Here is a 17571-nt window from a genome sequence, read left to right on the forward strand (position 1 = left end):
CTACAAAGAATAATGCGTGTAACAAAATCTTGATCAAAACGGAATGCAGTGGGTAGTGAGATGCATTGAGGGGCTAATGTTTGAAACTGCTGAAGTCCATACTCATTCCGCAATGAGAAATCCTTTGTAGAACTCCAGGTGATGCTCACATGAAGCCTTTACAATTGTTCACCACCACAAGGTACACAGTTGGACAGAACTGACAAAGTGTCATTGCTAGAGGCACAACTCAACCAACAACAACAGGTATCATCAATAAAGTCAGACGTCCCTGCACAATCATTTTCACAGTTTCACCTTTTTCTACTGCTTTCAATCCTCCATGTTAATGGGAGGTTTCTGCAGAAAGGGCAGCTTAGGGTAAATGCTTCACCAGTGCTCTCACTCATGTTAGAAGAAGGAACATAGAACGGTACAGCACCGGAACAGGCCCTTCGGCCCATGATGTGCCAAACTAATTTATGTAATGATGCCTAATTAAACTCATTACTTCTGCTTGCATGTGGCCCATATCCCTCCATTCTCAGCATTCTCTGCAGAGGCTCAAAGAAGCTCTTAGTTGACTCAATCACATCTGCCTCCACTACCAACCCTGGCAGTGCATTCCAGGCACCCACTACTCTCTGTGCAAAAAAACCTGCCCCGCACATCTCCTTTGAATGTTATCCCTCTCACTTTAAGTGCATACCCTCTAGTATTAGACATTACGACCCTGGGGAAAAGATACTGGCTGTCTGCTCTATCTATGCCTCTCGTAACTTTATAAACTTCTGTTAGGTCTTCCCTCAGCCTCCATCGCTCCAGAGAAAACACTGACACGCCTTCCTTGTGATTGCATCTATGTGCTGGGCCCAGGACAGGTCATCTCATATATTAGTGCCCAAGAATTTAAAACTGCTGACAGTCTCCACCTCTGATCCACCAAAATATACTACCACAGTCTCAAGGGGGAGGATGAGCAGCCAGAAGTCATTGTGCACATTGGCACAAATGAAGTAGATAGAAGATAAAATAAGAGATAAGATAAGATCTTTATTAGTCACATGTACATCGAAACACACTGAAATACATCTTTTGCGTAGTGATTTTGGGGCGCAGCCAGCAAGTGTCGCCACACTTCCGGTGCCAAAATAGCATGCCCATAACTTCCTAACCTGTACGTCTTTAGAATGTGGGAGGAAACTGGAGCACCTGGAGGAAACCCACACAGACACGGGGAGAACGTACAAACTCCTTACAGACAGTGGCCGGATTTGAACCCAGGTCGCTTGCGCTGTAAAGCATTGTGCTAACCACTATGCTACCGTGCCGTCCATGGGATGAAGTCATAGAATCATAGAACAATACAGCACAAAACAGGCCCTTCAGCCCACAGTGTTGTGCCGACCTTTAAACCTCGCCTAAGACTATCTAACCCCCTTCCTCCCACGTATCCCTCAATTTTAAATTCATCCATATGCTTATCTAGCAATCTTTTGAATTTGACCAATGTATCTGCCTCCACCACCGCCCCAGGCAGTGCATTCCATGCCCCAACCACTCTCCGGGCAAAAAACCTTCCTCTGATATCTCCCTTGAGCTTCCCACCCATTACTTTAAAGCCATGCTTTAAATGAAGTATTGAGCACTGGTGCTCTGGGAAAGAGGCGCTAGGTGTCCACTCTATCTATTCCTCTTAATAATTTATACACTTCTATCATGTCTCCTCTCATCCTCCTACTCTCCAAAGAGTAAAGCCCTAGCTCCCTTAGTCTCTCCTCATAATGCATATTCTCTAAACCAGGCAGCATCCTGGTAAATCTCCTCTGCACCCTTTCCAATGCTTCCACGTCCTTCCTATGATGAGACGTCCAGAACTGGACACAGTACTCTATGTGTGGTCTAACCAGAATTTTGTAGAGCTGCATCATTAACTCGCGGCTCTTAAACTCGAACCCATGACTTATGAACGCTAATATCCCATAAGCTCTCTTAACTACCCTATCCACCTGTGAGGCAACTTTCAGGGATCTGTGGATATGGATCCCCAGATCCCTCTGCCCCTCCACACTACCCAGGATCCTGCCATTAACTTTGTGCTCTGCCTTGGAGTTTGTCCTTCAAAAGTATACCACCTCACAGTTCTCCGGATTGAACTCCGTCTGCCACTTCCAAGCCCAGCTCTGCATCTTATCAATGTCCCTCTGCAATCTTTGACAATCCTCCACACTATCCACTACACCACCAACCTTTGTGTTGTCTGCAAACCTGCCAACCCACCCTTCTACCCCCTCATCCAAGTCATTAATAAAAATCACAAAAATTAGAGGTCCCAGAACTGATCCTTGTGGGACACTGCTAGTCACAGCCCTCCATTCTGAATGCACTCCCTCCACCACAACCTTCTGCTTTCTACAGGCAAGCCAATTCTGAATCCACACAGCCAAGCTTCCCTGGATCCCATGCCCTCTGAACTTCTGAAGAAGCCTACCATGTGGAACCTTGTCAAATGTCTTACTAAAATCCATGTAGACCACATCTACTGCACTACCCTCATCAATCTGTCTGGTCACATCCTCAAAGAACACTATCAGGACTATCAGGCTTGTTTGACATGATCTGCCCTTCACAAAGCCATGCTGGCTGTCCCTGATCAGACCATGATTCTCTAAATGCCTCTAGATCCTATCTCTAAGAATCCTTTCCAACAGCTTGCCCACCACAGACATAAGGCTTACTGGTCTGTTATTCCCTGGACTATCCCTACTACCTCTTTTGAATAAGGGGACAACATTCGCCACCCTCCAATCCTCTGGTACCATCCCTGTGGACAACGAGGACTCAAGGATCCTAACCAAGGGTTCAGCAATCTCCTCCCTCACCTCACGGAGCAGCCTGGGGAATATTCCATCAGGCCCCGGGGACTTATCTGTCCTAATATTTTCTAACAGCTCCAACACATCCTCTCTCTTGATATTAAATACTCTAAAACATAACCCTTACCAACACTGTCCTCAGCGTCATCAAGGCCCCTCTCCTTGATGAATACTGAAGAGAAGTATTCATTGAGAACCTCACCCACTTCCACAGCTTCCAGGCACATCTTCCCACCTTTGTCCCTAATCGGTCCTACCTTTACTCCCATCATCCTTCTGCCCTTCACATAAGTGAAGAATGCCTTGGGGTTAACCCTACTTGCCGAGGCCTTTTCATGTTCCTTTCTTGCTCTCCTCAGCCCCTTCTTAAGTTCCTTCCTTGCTACCCTATAATCCTCAAGTGCCCTATCTGATCCCTGCTGCCTAAGCCTTATGTATGCTGTCTTCTTCCTCCTAACAGATATTCCACCTCTCTTGTCACCCATGGTTCCTTCACCTTGCCATTCTTTCCCTGCCTCACAGGGACAAATTTATCCCTAACCTCCTGCAAGAGATCACTGAACAACGACCACATCTCCATAGTACATTTCCCTTCAAAAATGTCACCCCAGTTTATACTCATAGAAAAACCTACAGCACAATTCAGGCCCTTTGGCCCACAAAGCTGTGCCGAACATGTCCCTAGCAAGTTCTAGCCTTATAGCCTCATAATTTGCCTTTCCCCAATTAAATATCTTCCTGTCCTCTTTGCTCCATGACAATGCTAAAGGTTATGGAGCAGTGGTCACTGTCCCCCAAATGCTCACCCACCGAGAGATCTGTCACCTGACCCGGTTCATTACCTAATACTAGATCTAATATGGCATTCCCTCTCATTGGCCTGTCAACATACTGTGATAGGAATCCATCCTGGACACACTTTACAAACTCTGCCCCATCTAAACCTTTGGTACTAAGCAGGTGCCAATCAATATTTGGGAAGTTGAAGTCTTCCATGATTATAACCCTGTTATTTTTGCACCTTTCCAAAATCTGTCTCCCAATCTGCTCCTCAGTATCCTTGCTGCTTCAGGGGGCCTGTAGAATACTCCCAGTAGAGTAACTGCTCCTTTCTTGTTCCTAACTTCCACCCATATTGACTCTAGAGAGGATCCTGCTACATTATCCACCCTTTCTGCAGCTTTAATAGTGTCCCTGACCAGTAACGCCACCCCTCCTCCTCTTCTCCCCCCCTCCCTGTCCCTTTTAAAACACTGAAATCCGGGAATATTCAGTATCCGTTCCTGCCCTGGTGACAGCCAAGTCTCTGCAAGAGCCACAATATCATAGTTCCTTGTACTTATCCAAGCTCTCAGTTCATCACCCTTATTCTTGATGCTTCTTGCATTTAAGTAAATGCACTTTAGCGCATCCGCCTTACTTTTATACCCTGTGCTCTGCTTCTCCTTCCTCAAAGCTTCTCTATATGTTAGATCTGGCTTTACTCCACGCACTTCTTCCACTGACCTATCCCTCTGGTTCCCATTCCCCTTGCAAACTGGTTTAAACCCTCCCGAACCACACTGGCAAATCTGCCTGCAAGCATATTGGTCCCCCTCGAGTTAAGGTGTAACCTGTACAGGTCCCACCTGTTGTAAGAAAAGTTCGTATGGTCTTAAAGGGCAAGGACTCTGGACACAGTCTTTGGAGTTAAAATGTCTTTTGGCAGCCTGATCCCAGATAAGATGCCAGTGTTCCTGTCCCCAGAGGGGGCGTCCATGAATTTCCCACCCCGTTTCGTTCCACCATGCCATCCACACCGCCATACCGTTGGCCACTGCCCAAGAGTCGGTATAGATATGGACTGGGCCGGTGGTGTTCTGTAGAGTAAGTGCTACTGCTGCCACTTCCGCCAGTTGGCTAGATCCACCCACTCCCTCTTTGGTCAAGGTTTTACCCGTGGCAGGACGAAGTGCCACCGCCTTCCAATATTGCTTCCCCCCTTTCCAGCGGCTGGAGCCGTCTGTGAACCAAGCGTGCAGTTTTTGTTCAGGGTTGAGGGAGTTGAAGGGTTGGCCCCAGGGCACAGGGGAGGGCTGGATCTCAGGAATGCCTGGGGGTGGGTCGTGGGACCTGTTCATGGAGATGACTGACCCCTTCCGGACCAGGGTCGACCCAGTCAGCGATGTACCATTTCCATTTCACTATCGAGGACCTCTGGGCTTGGCCCTCTTTGTGTGTGGAGTCAGGGGACTTGACCCAACGCATTATGGGCAGGTGGGGCGAAGGATCACAGGGTCGGTGCCAATTCGGTGCTCGTGGCAAGGAGCACCAGGTAGCAGGCAAGCAGCTGGCGCTCGAAAGGGCTGTAGCAAGTGGCGGCCCCAGGCAGTGATTTGGTCCAGGAGCTAAGTGGGACTCTGCGCCCTTGGACCTTCTGCCAGAGGCTCCATTCAGCAGACGACTCACTAGCAGAGACCTGTAACTCAAAGGGGACCCCTTCCTGGAGGAGGGCAAGTGGCAGGGTTTGCTCCAGTTTGCCTGGCTGCCTCAAAGGCAGCCTGCTGTTCAGGTCCCCAGGAAAAGGTGGCCTTCTTTCGAGAGACCCTATAGAGGGGTCTCAGGAGCATGGTGAAGTGGGGTATATGTTGCCGCCAATAGCCGAGGAGACCCACGAAGCTCTGGGTGTCAGTTTTGCTTAAGAGGACGGCAAAATTTAAAATTTTGTTTCGGGCAGTTTCAGGAATATCTCGTTTGCCCTCGTGGCACTGGATCCCAAGAAACAATACATTCTGGGCTGGGCCTTGCACCTTTTCCATATTAATGGCCCAGCCCCATTCTCTGAGGAGATTAGCATATCAAGAGCCTCTGAAACAATGGCCTCAGACGGCCCTTGTATGAGAATATTGTCAATGTGATGGACGGTTGACACCCCTGGAAGAAGTTGAATGGTTTGCAAATCTGGGGAGATTAACCCGTGGCATGTTGTGGGGCTATAAATGTACCCGTGTGGTAGACGTTGGAAGGTGTATTGTCTCGCATCCCAAGTGAATACAAATTGGGCCTGGGAGGTGTGATGGAGGGGGTTGGAAAAGAATGCATTAGCCAAATCCACAAGTGCATACCACGGTTTGTCCGGGCACCCCGAAATGTCCTCAACCAGAGTGACAATGTTGGGTACGGCAGCAGCGGGGGAGGCAGATTTATTGTCTGTAGTCCACCGATATGCATCACGTCCCATTCTTTTTGCGGACGGGCCAGATGGGGCTATTGAAGGAGGAGGCTGTGGGTCGGATGACTCCCTCCCACAGCAGGGCTTGGACGGCCTCAGTGATGGCTTGGTGTCTCCCCGTACCCTGTACTGTTGGCTGCAGACGACCTTGGAGGGAGGGGGAACAACAACCGGTTCCCACTTGGCTGCCCCGACTACCACAGTGGCCTGGGCGACTCCAAAAGTGAACTTGCCCCGGTTGGTCTGTAAGGACTGTCCCTTTAAGACATTGATCCCTAGTATGCACTCAGGTGAGGCTGCTATTAAAACAGTTACATTTCGAGGAGGTTGGTTCCTGATGGCCATGAGGACCTTGACTTCCCTCGCAGGCAAAAGGGAACACCCCACAACCCCTCTATCTGCATCTGTGCCCCCTTCCAGGCAGCAGGGTTCCCTGGGACGATGGTGTGTCGGGCACCCGTGTGGACGAGTGCCATCCACCTCTGCACGTTCCCCTTTCCCCAGTGTACCGCTACGGGTATATGTGGCCTCAGGTCCCCCAGGTGGGGGAGGGTGATGGAGAAAACGCGCTGGGGACTCTGGCCTTCATCCTATGGGGGGGGGGGGTGGAGGTCTGCCCCCCCCCATGGATGAGGGTTCCTGCTGGCGGAAATAGGACATTTCCTGTCGCAGCAGGTCCCAGAGCTGAGCCCTGAGGACGGGGAGACTGTTTCAAGTGGAGGAGGGGCGGAGGCAGTATCAGTGTCTGCGGGGGCAGCCCATGTGGTCTGGCAGTTGGGGGCACCTCCTGTGTCGGACTTGGTCCTGTGGTGGTTGTGGGTCTTCCCCCAGCTGGACTTCCCCTCACAGAGCTCTTTCCACCCAGCGTGGAGAGTGGAGGTCAGGACCCCATCTATGCTAGTGCGGTCCACCCCTGCGTGCAACAGGTCCCCGGTACAACTGTTTGTGCCTGAGACGAGAGGTGGTGTTTCCAGCCCTCGTCCCCGCTGCATGTACTCTAGCCCTTCCAGGAGAGTGATGGCTTCCCGTGCGGTCTTCCCACTAGCCGGTCCCATGAGGGGCAGGACCACTGGCCTCAGGTCGGGGCGCGCGGTGGCAACCAGATATCCCGCTTGCGCGCTGGTCGTCTTGGTGTTCTCTAAAAGCTTGAGGTCGCCGGTCCCCCCATAAATGCTGGTCACTAGTGCCCATTCCCTGATGACCCTGGTGCCTTCACTATCCGTGCTCCACTGTGGTCGTACGTATAAATCCCACTCGAGGAGGGTAGGGTACCGGGCCCTCATGGCGGCCACTACCCAATCCCACAGGGTAGCAGTGTCCCCGATCCCTCCCAGTGGCGCCTGCAGGGCGTTATTAATGCTCTGTTGATCAGATAAGCTCCCTAGGGTGCTCGCTTCCTAGTGAGAGAAGCTCACGTTGGGGCCCCCTCATTCCACAGTCGGAGCAGCCATGCGGCCAGCTGTTCGCCTGACCATGGTGGTACCAATCTGCCAGCTGGATAAGTTCCGTGACAGAGAAGTCCCGGGTCACCGGGGTCTAGGAGAGGCCGCGGGCACTTTTCCCCGCGAGGCCCCATCCTGACTGGACCTGAGACCGCGTAACGACGGTTCGAGCATGCAGGGGTTCGAATGCATAGGGGGGAGGGCAGGTGTGATGAGACTCAGGCTCTTTGGGTACCCCCTTCTCATAATTATCCATCCATATGTCCCCATCCCCCAGCCATGCGTCCAGCTTGTCGCAGTGCCAGACCAAGGCTCGGATTTTGAAAGGGTCTGGCTTCCAGCCAGACCGGCAGGCTGCCTGCGCTTGCTGTAGCTGAATCAGCCTGCAGGCGGCCTCAGTACCCCTGGCCTTGAGGTCGTTGGCCCGGGTCTGGGAGGTCTGAACTGCCTCCTGCAGCATACAGCATCGCTGCTGGAGCATCTCTATCTCCCTTTCCTTCTGGAGACATGTATTCTGCAACTGGCTAGTAATCCTGACCTGGCATCTCAGGAGGGACGCAAGTAGCCAGGAGGCACCCCTTTGATTCCCTTTGGCCCTGGGAAATCCCTACTTCTGGAAGAGGGAGACCATGTGGTGCCCCAGTTTCTCACCAGGGGGGTCTAACTGCTCAGCCCAGTCCACTGGCTTGCAGTGGTCTACCAGCATGCTGGCCAAGCTCCCAGATCCCTCAATCTCATCGGTCCAGCCAGGAATCCTATCCTCAGTGCCTGCACTGGCCGCCTTCCCCCGTTCCAAAGCACCCTTCCCCACTCGAGTCTGTGTCCAGCCAAGACCTTCCAGACCCTGCTTGCAGCGCCAAATGTTGTAAGACAAGTTCGTAAGGTCTTAAAGGGCAAGGACTCTGGACACTGTCTTTGGAGTTAAAATGATTTATTCGCAAAGACAAACGCAGGACAGGATGAACGGGAACAGACGCACACTTGCACACACGCACATGGGTGATCACGAACGTGGGGGAAATCGCAACAAGAGCAAGATGCACATGCGCGCGCACGTGCGCGCACACACACACACACACACACACACACACACACACACACACACACACACACACACACAACTGGTTACAAATGATTAAGGAAGAAACAATACAATGCCTGACCCCTCAACCTCAGTGCAAGCATCAGCTCCACCCTACCAGGAATCTACTTAGGACACTCCTAACCCTTCTGGAAGTGCACAATGGTCTCTTCAGCATTGTTTCACAATTCCTGGAGCAATCAAAAGAGAAAGAGCCACACACATGTGGCACTCTTGATAGTGCTGGAGGGCTAGGTGGTCCAGCCCAGGTAATTCAAACAAGCCAATAACTCAGGGTCAGGTACAAAGGCCAATGGTCAAATGTGTGTGCTATTGGGTGGATGGAGCCAGACCTTGATTGACAGTGGTGTGGCTTTCGACCATGTGGTCAATGGTGTCACATGACAGCCATGACACTTCACAATATACCACCTTCCCCAGAAGAGATTCCAATGATCCAAAAATCTAAAACCTTGCCCCCTGCACCAACTCCTAAGCCACACATTCATTTGCCATCTCCTCCTATTCTTACCTTCACTATCACATGGCACTGGCAGCAATCCTGAGATTGCTACCCTTGAGGTCCTGTTCTACAGCCTTCTGCCTAGCTCCCTAAAGTCACTTTTCAGGACCTCATCCCCCTTCCTACCTATGTTGGGAGGGAAAACAGCCACAACTTCTGGCTGCTCTCCCTCCCGCTCAAGAATGCTGTAGACCCGATCAGAGACATCCTGGACCTCGGCACCTGTGAGGCAACATACCATCTGGGATTCTCGCTCATGTCCACAGAGCCTCCCGTCTGTTCCCCTGACTATCAAGTCCCCTATCACTATTGCCCTCCTCTTCTCCCTTCTTCCCTTCTGAGCAGCAGGACCAGTCCCAGTGCCATCCCAATGACCCACCCAATGATCCCAATGCCAGATCTGGCTACTGCCGCTTGATCCCTGTAGGTCATCGCCCTCAACCGCATCCAAAGCGGAATACCTGTTTTTGAGGGGAACAGCCTCCGGGGTGCTCTGCACTGTCTGCCTGTTCCCTTTCTCTTTCTCTCCTCTGATAGTCACCCATCTATCTGCCTCCTGGACCCTAGAAGTACTTGCTCTAAGTGGGGTGACTGCCTCCGGATGCACAGCATCTACGTATCTCTCTTCCTCCCTAATGCCTTGCAGTGTTTGAAGCTGTGACCCTCCAGCTCATCAATTCTGAGCCAAAGTTCCTCCAGCCTCAAGCACTTACTGCAGATGTGGTCACCGTGCACTCCAGCTGGGTCCACTAGCTCCCACATCATGCAGCTGCAGCACATCCCCTTGCCCTCCATCTGAACTATGTTTCTTCCTACCTAGCTGTAGTCTACTTAAAAGATTATAACAATAACAGTAAACCTTACCCTAACTTACCAGCTACTCACCAGTGTTGTTGCAGATGGCCTCCGCCTCTTGATGTCGAAGCCTGTTGTGCAAAAGCCACTCACTCTGACTCTGTCCACTCCAACAATGGCCGCTCCGCTTGACACGACCTCCTTTTAATGGCTCTTCTAAATTCTGCTAGAGAAAACAAGCCCGCGAAAACACACGAAACACACAAGCTTTTTAAATACTTAGTCCGTATCTGGTCGGGACCCTCTGCTCCACATCTCCCAGGCCGATTCTGTGGGAAAAAGCCCGCGCAAACACTGAAGCTTTTTAAATACTTAGTCTGTACCTGGTCAGGACTCTGTTCCAACGTCTCCCAGGCTGATTCTGTGGGGAAAAGAATTCTGTGGGCCCTTGGCTCATCGGGATGGAGTCTTCTCGGAGTCGGGTTGCTTGTGAATGCAACCCAAAGCGGGTGGTAAACTCCATCTAAGGCTAAGTACTGGCACAAGACCGATAGTCAACATGTACCGTAAGGGGAGGATGAAAAGAACTTTGAAGAACTTTGAAGTCCTACAGAATTAATTTATGGAATTAGGAAAGAGGTTAAAAAGCAGGATATCAAGGGTAGAAATCTCTGGATTACACCCTGCGCCACGTGCTAGTGAGGGTCAGAATAGGAGGATATGGCTGAAGAGTTGGTGCAGGGGGCAGGGATTCAGATTTTTGGACCATTGGGATCTCTTCTGGGACAGGGATATTATAGCCATTACAGACACATGGCTAAGGGAGGGACAGCACTGGCAGATCAATGTTCCGGGGTACAGGTGGGATAGAGGTGGAGGAAAGAGAGGAACGGGAGTTGCATTTCTGGTTAAGGAGAACGCCACGGCAGTTGTCCAAGATGAAATTACTGAGGGATCATCCAGTAAGATTTTATGGGTGGAGCTGCAAAAAAAGGAGGGGATGGTCACCTTGTTGGGATTGTACTGTAGGCCCCTAATAGGCAGGCACGGTAGTGTGGCAGTTAGCATAATGCTTTACAGCTCCAGCGACCCAGGTTCAATTCCTGCCGCTGTCTGTATGGAGTTTTTACGTTCTCCCCTTGACTGCATGGATTTCTTCGGGTGCTCTGGTTTCCTCCCACATTCCAAAGATGTACGGGTTAGGAAGTTGTGGGCATGCTGTGTTGGCGCCAGAAGCGTGGCGACACTTGCGGGCTGCCCCCAGAATATTCCACTCAAGAAAGATGCATTTCACTGTGTGTTTCCATGTACATGTGACTAATCAAGATATTTAATAGTCAACAGGAATTAGAGGAACAAATATGCAGGGAGATTGCAGAAAGTTGCAAGAATAGTAGCGGTATCATAGTAGGGGATTTTATCTTTCCTGATATAGACTGGGACTGCCATAGTGCCAAGGGCTGAGATGGAGTGGAATTTGTTAAGTGTGTTCAGAGAAGTTTTCCTCAGGCAATACATTGAAAGCCCTAATAGGGAAAGGGCAAAGCTTGGCCAACTCTTGGGACATGAGACAGGACAAGTGACTGAGGTGACAGTGGGAGAGCACTTTGGGACCAGTGAACCATAGTTCTATTAGTTTTAAATTAGTTATGAAAAGGGACAGATCTGGTCCACAAGTTAAAAGTTCTAAACTGGGACAAGGCAAATTTTGATGGTATTAGAGAGGAACTTACAAAAGTTGATTGGAGTAGGTTGTTCGCAGGCAAGTCGGATTCTCTAAAAAATGAAACATCAAGAGTTCAAGATCTGCATGTTCCTGTTAGAGTGAAAGGAAAGGCTGGCACGAGGGGGGGATCCCTGGATGACGAGAGATAGCGGGATAAAGGAGGAGGAGTGGGTCAGGTACAGACAGCTGGATTAAGTGAATCCCTGGAGGAGTATAGGGGATGCAGGAGTGTACTCAATAAGGAAAACAGAAGGGCAAAAAGGGGGCATGAGATAGATTTGGAAGAGAAGATTAAGGAGAATCCAAAGAGATAAAGTATATTAAGGGAAATAGAGTAACTAGAGAGTGAGTAGAGCCTCTCAAAGACCAAAGTCTTGGGAGTCCATTTTGGGGAGGTCTTGGGCATAGTCTGCATTACAGCAGAGGAGGTATTGGATGTCTTAAGACATGTGAAGGTAGATAAATCTCCATGGCCTGATCAGGTATATCTAAGGGCATTGCAGGAGCCCTGGCTGAGATATATGCATAATTGTTTGCGACATGTGAAGTGCCGAAAGCTGGAGGGTGGCTAATGTTGTGCCTTTATTTAAGAAGGACTGCGAAGAAAAACCTGGCAACTATAGACCAGTAAGCCTAGAGGGGAAGTTACTAGAGGGGATTCTGAGGTATAAGATATACAAGCATTTGGAAAGACAGGGGTTGATTAGGAATAGTCAGCATGGCTTTGTGTGTGGGAGGTCATGTCTCACAAATTCGGAATAACCAAGACGGTTGATGAGGGCAGGCCAGTAGACGTGGTCTATATGGACTTAAGTAAGGCCTTTGATAATGTTCCGCATTATAAGCTGCTATAGAAAGTTAGACTGCATGGGATCCAGGAAGAATTAGTTGATTGGATACAGAATTGGTTTGATGGGAGGAAGGAGAGGGTGATGGTGGAAGCTTGCTTTATGGACTGAAGACCTGTGACTAGTGGTGTCCCCCAGGGCTCGGTGCTGGGTCCATTGTTGTTTGTCATCTCTATCAATGATTTGGATGAGACTGTACAAGGCATGGTTAGTAAGTTTGCTGATGGGACTAAAGTAGTTGGTATTGGTATTGGTTTATTATTGTCACTTCTACTGAGGTACAGTGAAAAGCTTGTGTTACAAACCGATCGTACAGGTCAATTCATTACACAGTGCAGTTACATTGAGTTAGTACAAAGTGCATTGATGTAGTACAAGTAAAAACAATGACAGTACAGAGTAAAGTGTCACAGCTACAGAGAAAGTGCAGTGCAATAAGTTGCAAGGTCACAACAAGGTAGATCGTGAGGTCCATCTCATTGTATAAGGGAACCGTTCAATAGTCTTATCACAGTGGGGTAGAAGCTGTCCTTAAGAGTAGAAGATGTCAAGGGTAGATGGTTATCAGGTTTTGCAGAAGGATCTTGATCAGCTGAGTAAGTGGGCCGAGGAACGGCAAATGGAGTTTAATTCAGATAAGTGGGAAGTATTGCACTTTGGGAAGACAAATGAGGGTAGGACTTTCACAGTGAACGGCAAGTCCCTGAGGATTGTTGTAGAACAGAAGGACCTTGGAGTACAACTGCATGGTTCCCTGAAAGTGGAGTCACAGGTAGACAGTGTGGTGAAGAAGGCTTTCGGTATGCTGGCCTTTATCCATCAGGGCACTGAGTATAGAAGTTGGGATGTTATGTTGTACAAGGCATTGGTGAGGCCACATTTGGAATATTGTGTTCAGTTTTGGTCACCCTGATGTAGGAAAGGTGCCATTAAGCTGGAAGGACTGCAGAGAAGATTTACAAGGATATTGCCAGAACTTGTGGGATTGAGTTATGGAGAGAGTTTGAGCAGGTTGGGACTTTTTCATTAGAGCATAGGAAATTAGGGGTGATCTTACAGAGGTGGATAAAATTATGAGGGACATAGACAGGGTGAATGTGCACAGTCTTCTTCCCAGGGTTGGGTAATCAAGAACTAGAGGGGATAGGTTTAAGGTGAGAGAGGAGAGATTTAATAGGAACCTGAGGGGCAACCTTTTCACCCAGAGGGTGGTCAGTATATGGAACAAGTTGCCAGGGGAAGTGGTTGAGGCAGGTACATCAACGTCATTTAAAAGGCACTTGGACAGGTGCGTGGATAGGAAAGATTCAGAGGGATACAGGCCAAATGCGGTCAGATAGGACTGGCTTAGATGGAAATCTTGGTCGGCATGGACCGGTAGGGCCGAAGTACTATATGACTCTGTGAGATGTTTGCCCTCCTTCCCCTTCCTGAAGTCAACAATCAGCACCTTGGTTTTATTAACGTTGAACAAGAGGTTATTGTTGTGGCACCATTCAACCAGGTGTCCTACCTCGCTCCCGTGCGCTGACACCTGTGATTCGTCCAATAACAATGGCGTCTTCGGCAAATTTGTATATGGCATTGGAGCTGTACATAACCATACAGTCATGTATCTGGAGGGAGAAGAGCAGGGGGCTAAGCACACAGCCTTGAAGAGCACCTGTGTTGATGGTCAGTGAGGAGGAGATGTTACCAATTCTCACTGATTGAGGTCTGCCAATGAGAAAGTCGAGTATCCAGTTGCAGAGGGAAGTACAGGGGCCCAGGTTTTGAAGCTTAATGATATGTTTGGACGATCATATGCAGTCATCAGCAGACTAAGATGGTAACTGTGATTTATTCAAATTATTTCACAATCACATAGGTCGCTGAAGTGAAGCTTGTTTTTAATGGAAAGCATCATTCATTGTCTATCAGGAATCAAGATCTTACACCAGCAAATAACTTATTTCAGTATCATAGTGATTCTGAAGGGTGAGCTGCCTCAACAGCTATTGCGTGGTCGCACTCACATTGGCTGTGATGAAGTGCTAGTTCCCTTCACTTATCATTGAAGGTCGGTGAGCATACACAAAGAATGGGGCTACCAGATATGATGGCTCAGCCTGGCACAAAACTGAGAGACCGGGTATGAGGTGTATCGAGCCACGCAGCTCAGGACATCATGGGGCACCCCTGGTTCCACCATTGAGGGCAGACGGAAAGGTCAAGTGAACTCTCATCCAGCCTGCAGCACTTCCCGTACATCAAGACTTCAGCATGCACACGTGGAAGTGTTGAAAACACTGACGTGTATTGCTGTTATCCATTCATTCTCACTGTCAGCACATCCAGTCCGATGGTATTAATTCAGTAAACTCACCCTTGGTTTTATTGGGGTGGAGCTATGATATCAAACTGTTGAGATTTTTTGATGATGCTTTCTGGACCACTGCAAAAGTCTCAAAAGTGGGATATGTTGGCACCTTAATAATGCTGTGCACTGTACATACCACACTGGATAAGCCATTCTCGTTTTTAGCCAGAGGATCTGTGATGCAGAGGTCACTATTGAGCCGGTGGTTGAAAGCTGACACATCTGGTGTCCCATTCTACTCCTGGATTCATCACTGACTCCAGGGGCAGACCACAGACATTCCGAGCTGGGAAACCCCAATGTTCTTCATTTGAATGTGACACTGATCTTGATTGAAATTGTAAGTCCAGGTCAGTTTTTTTTCCCTTTAATCCAGATATTTTTTAATTAATTTCTGGCACTTATATCTGTTCTTAAGTAATTCATTAATTATTTAAATCCTTTTGGACAATTTTAAATGTCTCTGATAATCAATCCAATTGAAATGCCTTTGACGTCAGTAGGCAATCAAAAGACCATCAGGGTGGTCCAATGGAAGGTCATCAGGATCCACTGTTGCCTAAGGCCTGCTCCCCTGTGAGGGGTGGTCCCAACAGTTTCACCCGGTGGCCCACAGAAAATAACTGCAGTTGCAGGAATGCAGGTAAATGAAGTGGCAACATTGCACAATGGCACAACAGTTACTGTGCTGTGGGTCTGACCCTGACCCCCAGTGCTGTCTGTGTGGATTTGCATAGTCCTGGGTTTACCTTGGGTGTTCTGGTTTCCTTACAAATTACAACTATGTGTTGGCTAGTGTAACTGGATAGCAGGGTAGCAGGAGAAGCAGTGCATGGAAGTTGTTGGGCATGAGAAAATGTTACAAGGAAATACTCTGGGGAATGGAAATTCTCTGAGAGCCAACATAGACTCGATGGGCTGATTGCCCTCTCCTGTGTCGTTGTATGAGAATGGTGCAGGCAGTAAACAGACAGGGGTGTCGGATGCGGCTGACGTTTCCTGCTGTGGGTTCGCTACCAAAATGTGACAGATCTGCTGTGCAATATCTGTTTAACATGTTTTACCTGGAGTTAATTTAAAATTTAAAATGTCAAAAGTAATTAAAACCTAAGGAAATGAGTCTTCACACGTGTGATTGTGATGGAGCTTGACTGGCAGTGATACCTATGACATCATTTCAAAGTCTACTCAGACTTAAACTTTCGTGGTTCATTTTGCATTTACAATGTGAGCAGTGCAGCAGAGTTCAATGGTGGCACAGGTAGTGAGGGGCCATTTTCATGAAGCTAATGGCAGTGAGTGAATATTGACGAGCAACCTTTGGCTTTCGGTGTTGAAGTTGCTCAGCATTTCCTCTGAAATAGAAATGAATGTGTCACTTTGCCATTATTTTCACAGAAAAATTGTTTCTTATTTTCTGTAACTCCTTTAGGTTCCTTTGGTCATCTTTAAACGGGAGAAGGAGCTTGCCAGGAAATTGGAATTTGACGGATCATATATTACAGAGCAACCTGCTGACGATGATATTAAAGGACAGTGGGATCGGCTCGTTCTTAATACACCGTAAGACACACCCATTTCTAAATTATAAAACTGGCTTAAATGTGAATTATAATTCAAGCAACATTTGGCTACAAACTGATTACAAAGGAGTTGTATCAGAAGGTGGTAACAGGTTTATAATCCTGCTTCAGGATTTCAGATGTTCACTCATTGCAGATTGATTGACAATGGCCTGTTGTGAGAGAAAACTTACTCTACTTAGTACAGTACAACACAGGAATATACTGTTACACCACATACTGTAGACCATTCCTGACATAGTCAGAAAGTAGGTCTGTCCCATCACTTTCCACCTCACAGTGATGAACACTAGGCCAGTGTAACACGAGGTTCTATCCCATTCATTTGTCAGAATTGCTGTTCTGAAAGGATCAATATTACCATAATATTGACAATATTTTCTTTTATCAATGTATAGGTCATTCCCAAATAACTACTGGGACAAATTTGTCAAAAGAAAGGTAATTATGTATTTTTGAAAGATAATCATAAAAATGTCTAAAAATGTAAGACTTTTCAGATACTGGACTCTTACTTCTCACTGCGGATTTTTTTTTACAGCAATTTCAATTGTGGATTGTTTAGTCTTCCAGCTATTGGTCTTTGGCATGCCTTTAGTTTAGCAATAAGAAACCTATAACAAATTATTAAAAATTACACACCAGATCTTATTATAGCAAAGAAATTTAGGAGCACACATTGAAAAGCAAGCACTTTAATATTTTTTCTTATGTTCCCAGGTGTTGGATAAGTACGGTGATATCTATGGCAGGGAGCGTATCGCAGAGCTGCTGGGCATGGACATGAGTGCATTGGATGTCACTGTGCCTCAGGAAAAGAAACCCATGACCGATAACTCTGTTCTTTCATGGTATGTGCCTGCCTTGGTTTTCCACTGGGTACTAAACTTACATCCATTTGATCTGAAGCATTCTGTAATAAAGCCAGAATTTTTGTTCTGATTTTGTAATGAAGCCAGTGAAATCCCAACCACATTCATTTAGTGGGATTGTGACTGCCACGCTATTTGATGTTGCCAGATGGTCCAGTGATTAATCTATGGTCCAGATATCACACAATGAAGGGCCAGTCAAAGTGACCAGATTGCAAGATTCTGCTGCCTAAGTTTCATGCTGATTAATTTTGAATAGGAGAAGGTTAGTTAACT

General features: G+C 48.1%; 1 protein-coding gene across 9 annotated transcripts in view; it reads left to right on the plus strand.

Annotated features, from left to right (window-relative positions):
- The window catches only part of LOC127586448 (ryanodine receptor 1-like), a 625703-nt gene that overhangs the window by 583716 nt on the left and 24416 nt on the right, over window positions 1-17571 (plus strand). For all 9 annotated transcript variants that reach the window (XM_052044410.1, XM_052044408.1, XM_052044411.1 and 6 more), the window contains 3 exons: window positions 16273-16403; window positions 16822-16864; window positions 17144-17274. In XM_052044410.1, the coding sequence (XP_051900370.1) occupies window positions 16273-16403; window positions 16822-16864; window positions 17144-17274 (305 nt within the window). The remainder of the gene's footprint in view (window positions 1-16272; window positions 16404-16821; window positions 16865-17143; window positions 17275-17571) is intronic.

The sequence above is a fragment of the Pristis pectinata genome, chromosome 35 (assembly GCF_009764475.1).
Source record: "Pristis pectinata isolate sPriPec2 chromosome 35, sPriPec2.1.pri, whole genome shotgun sequence".
Taxonomy (NCBI): domain Eukaryota; kingdom Metazoa; phylum Chordata; class Chondrichthyes; order Rhinopristiformes; family Pristidae; genus Pristis; species Pristis pectinata.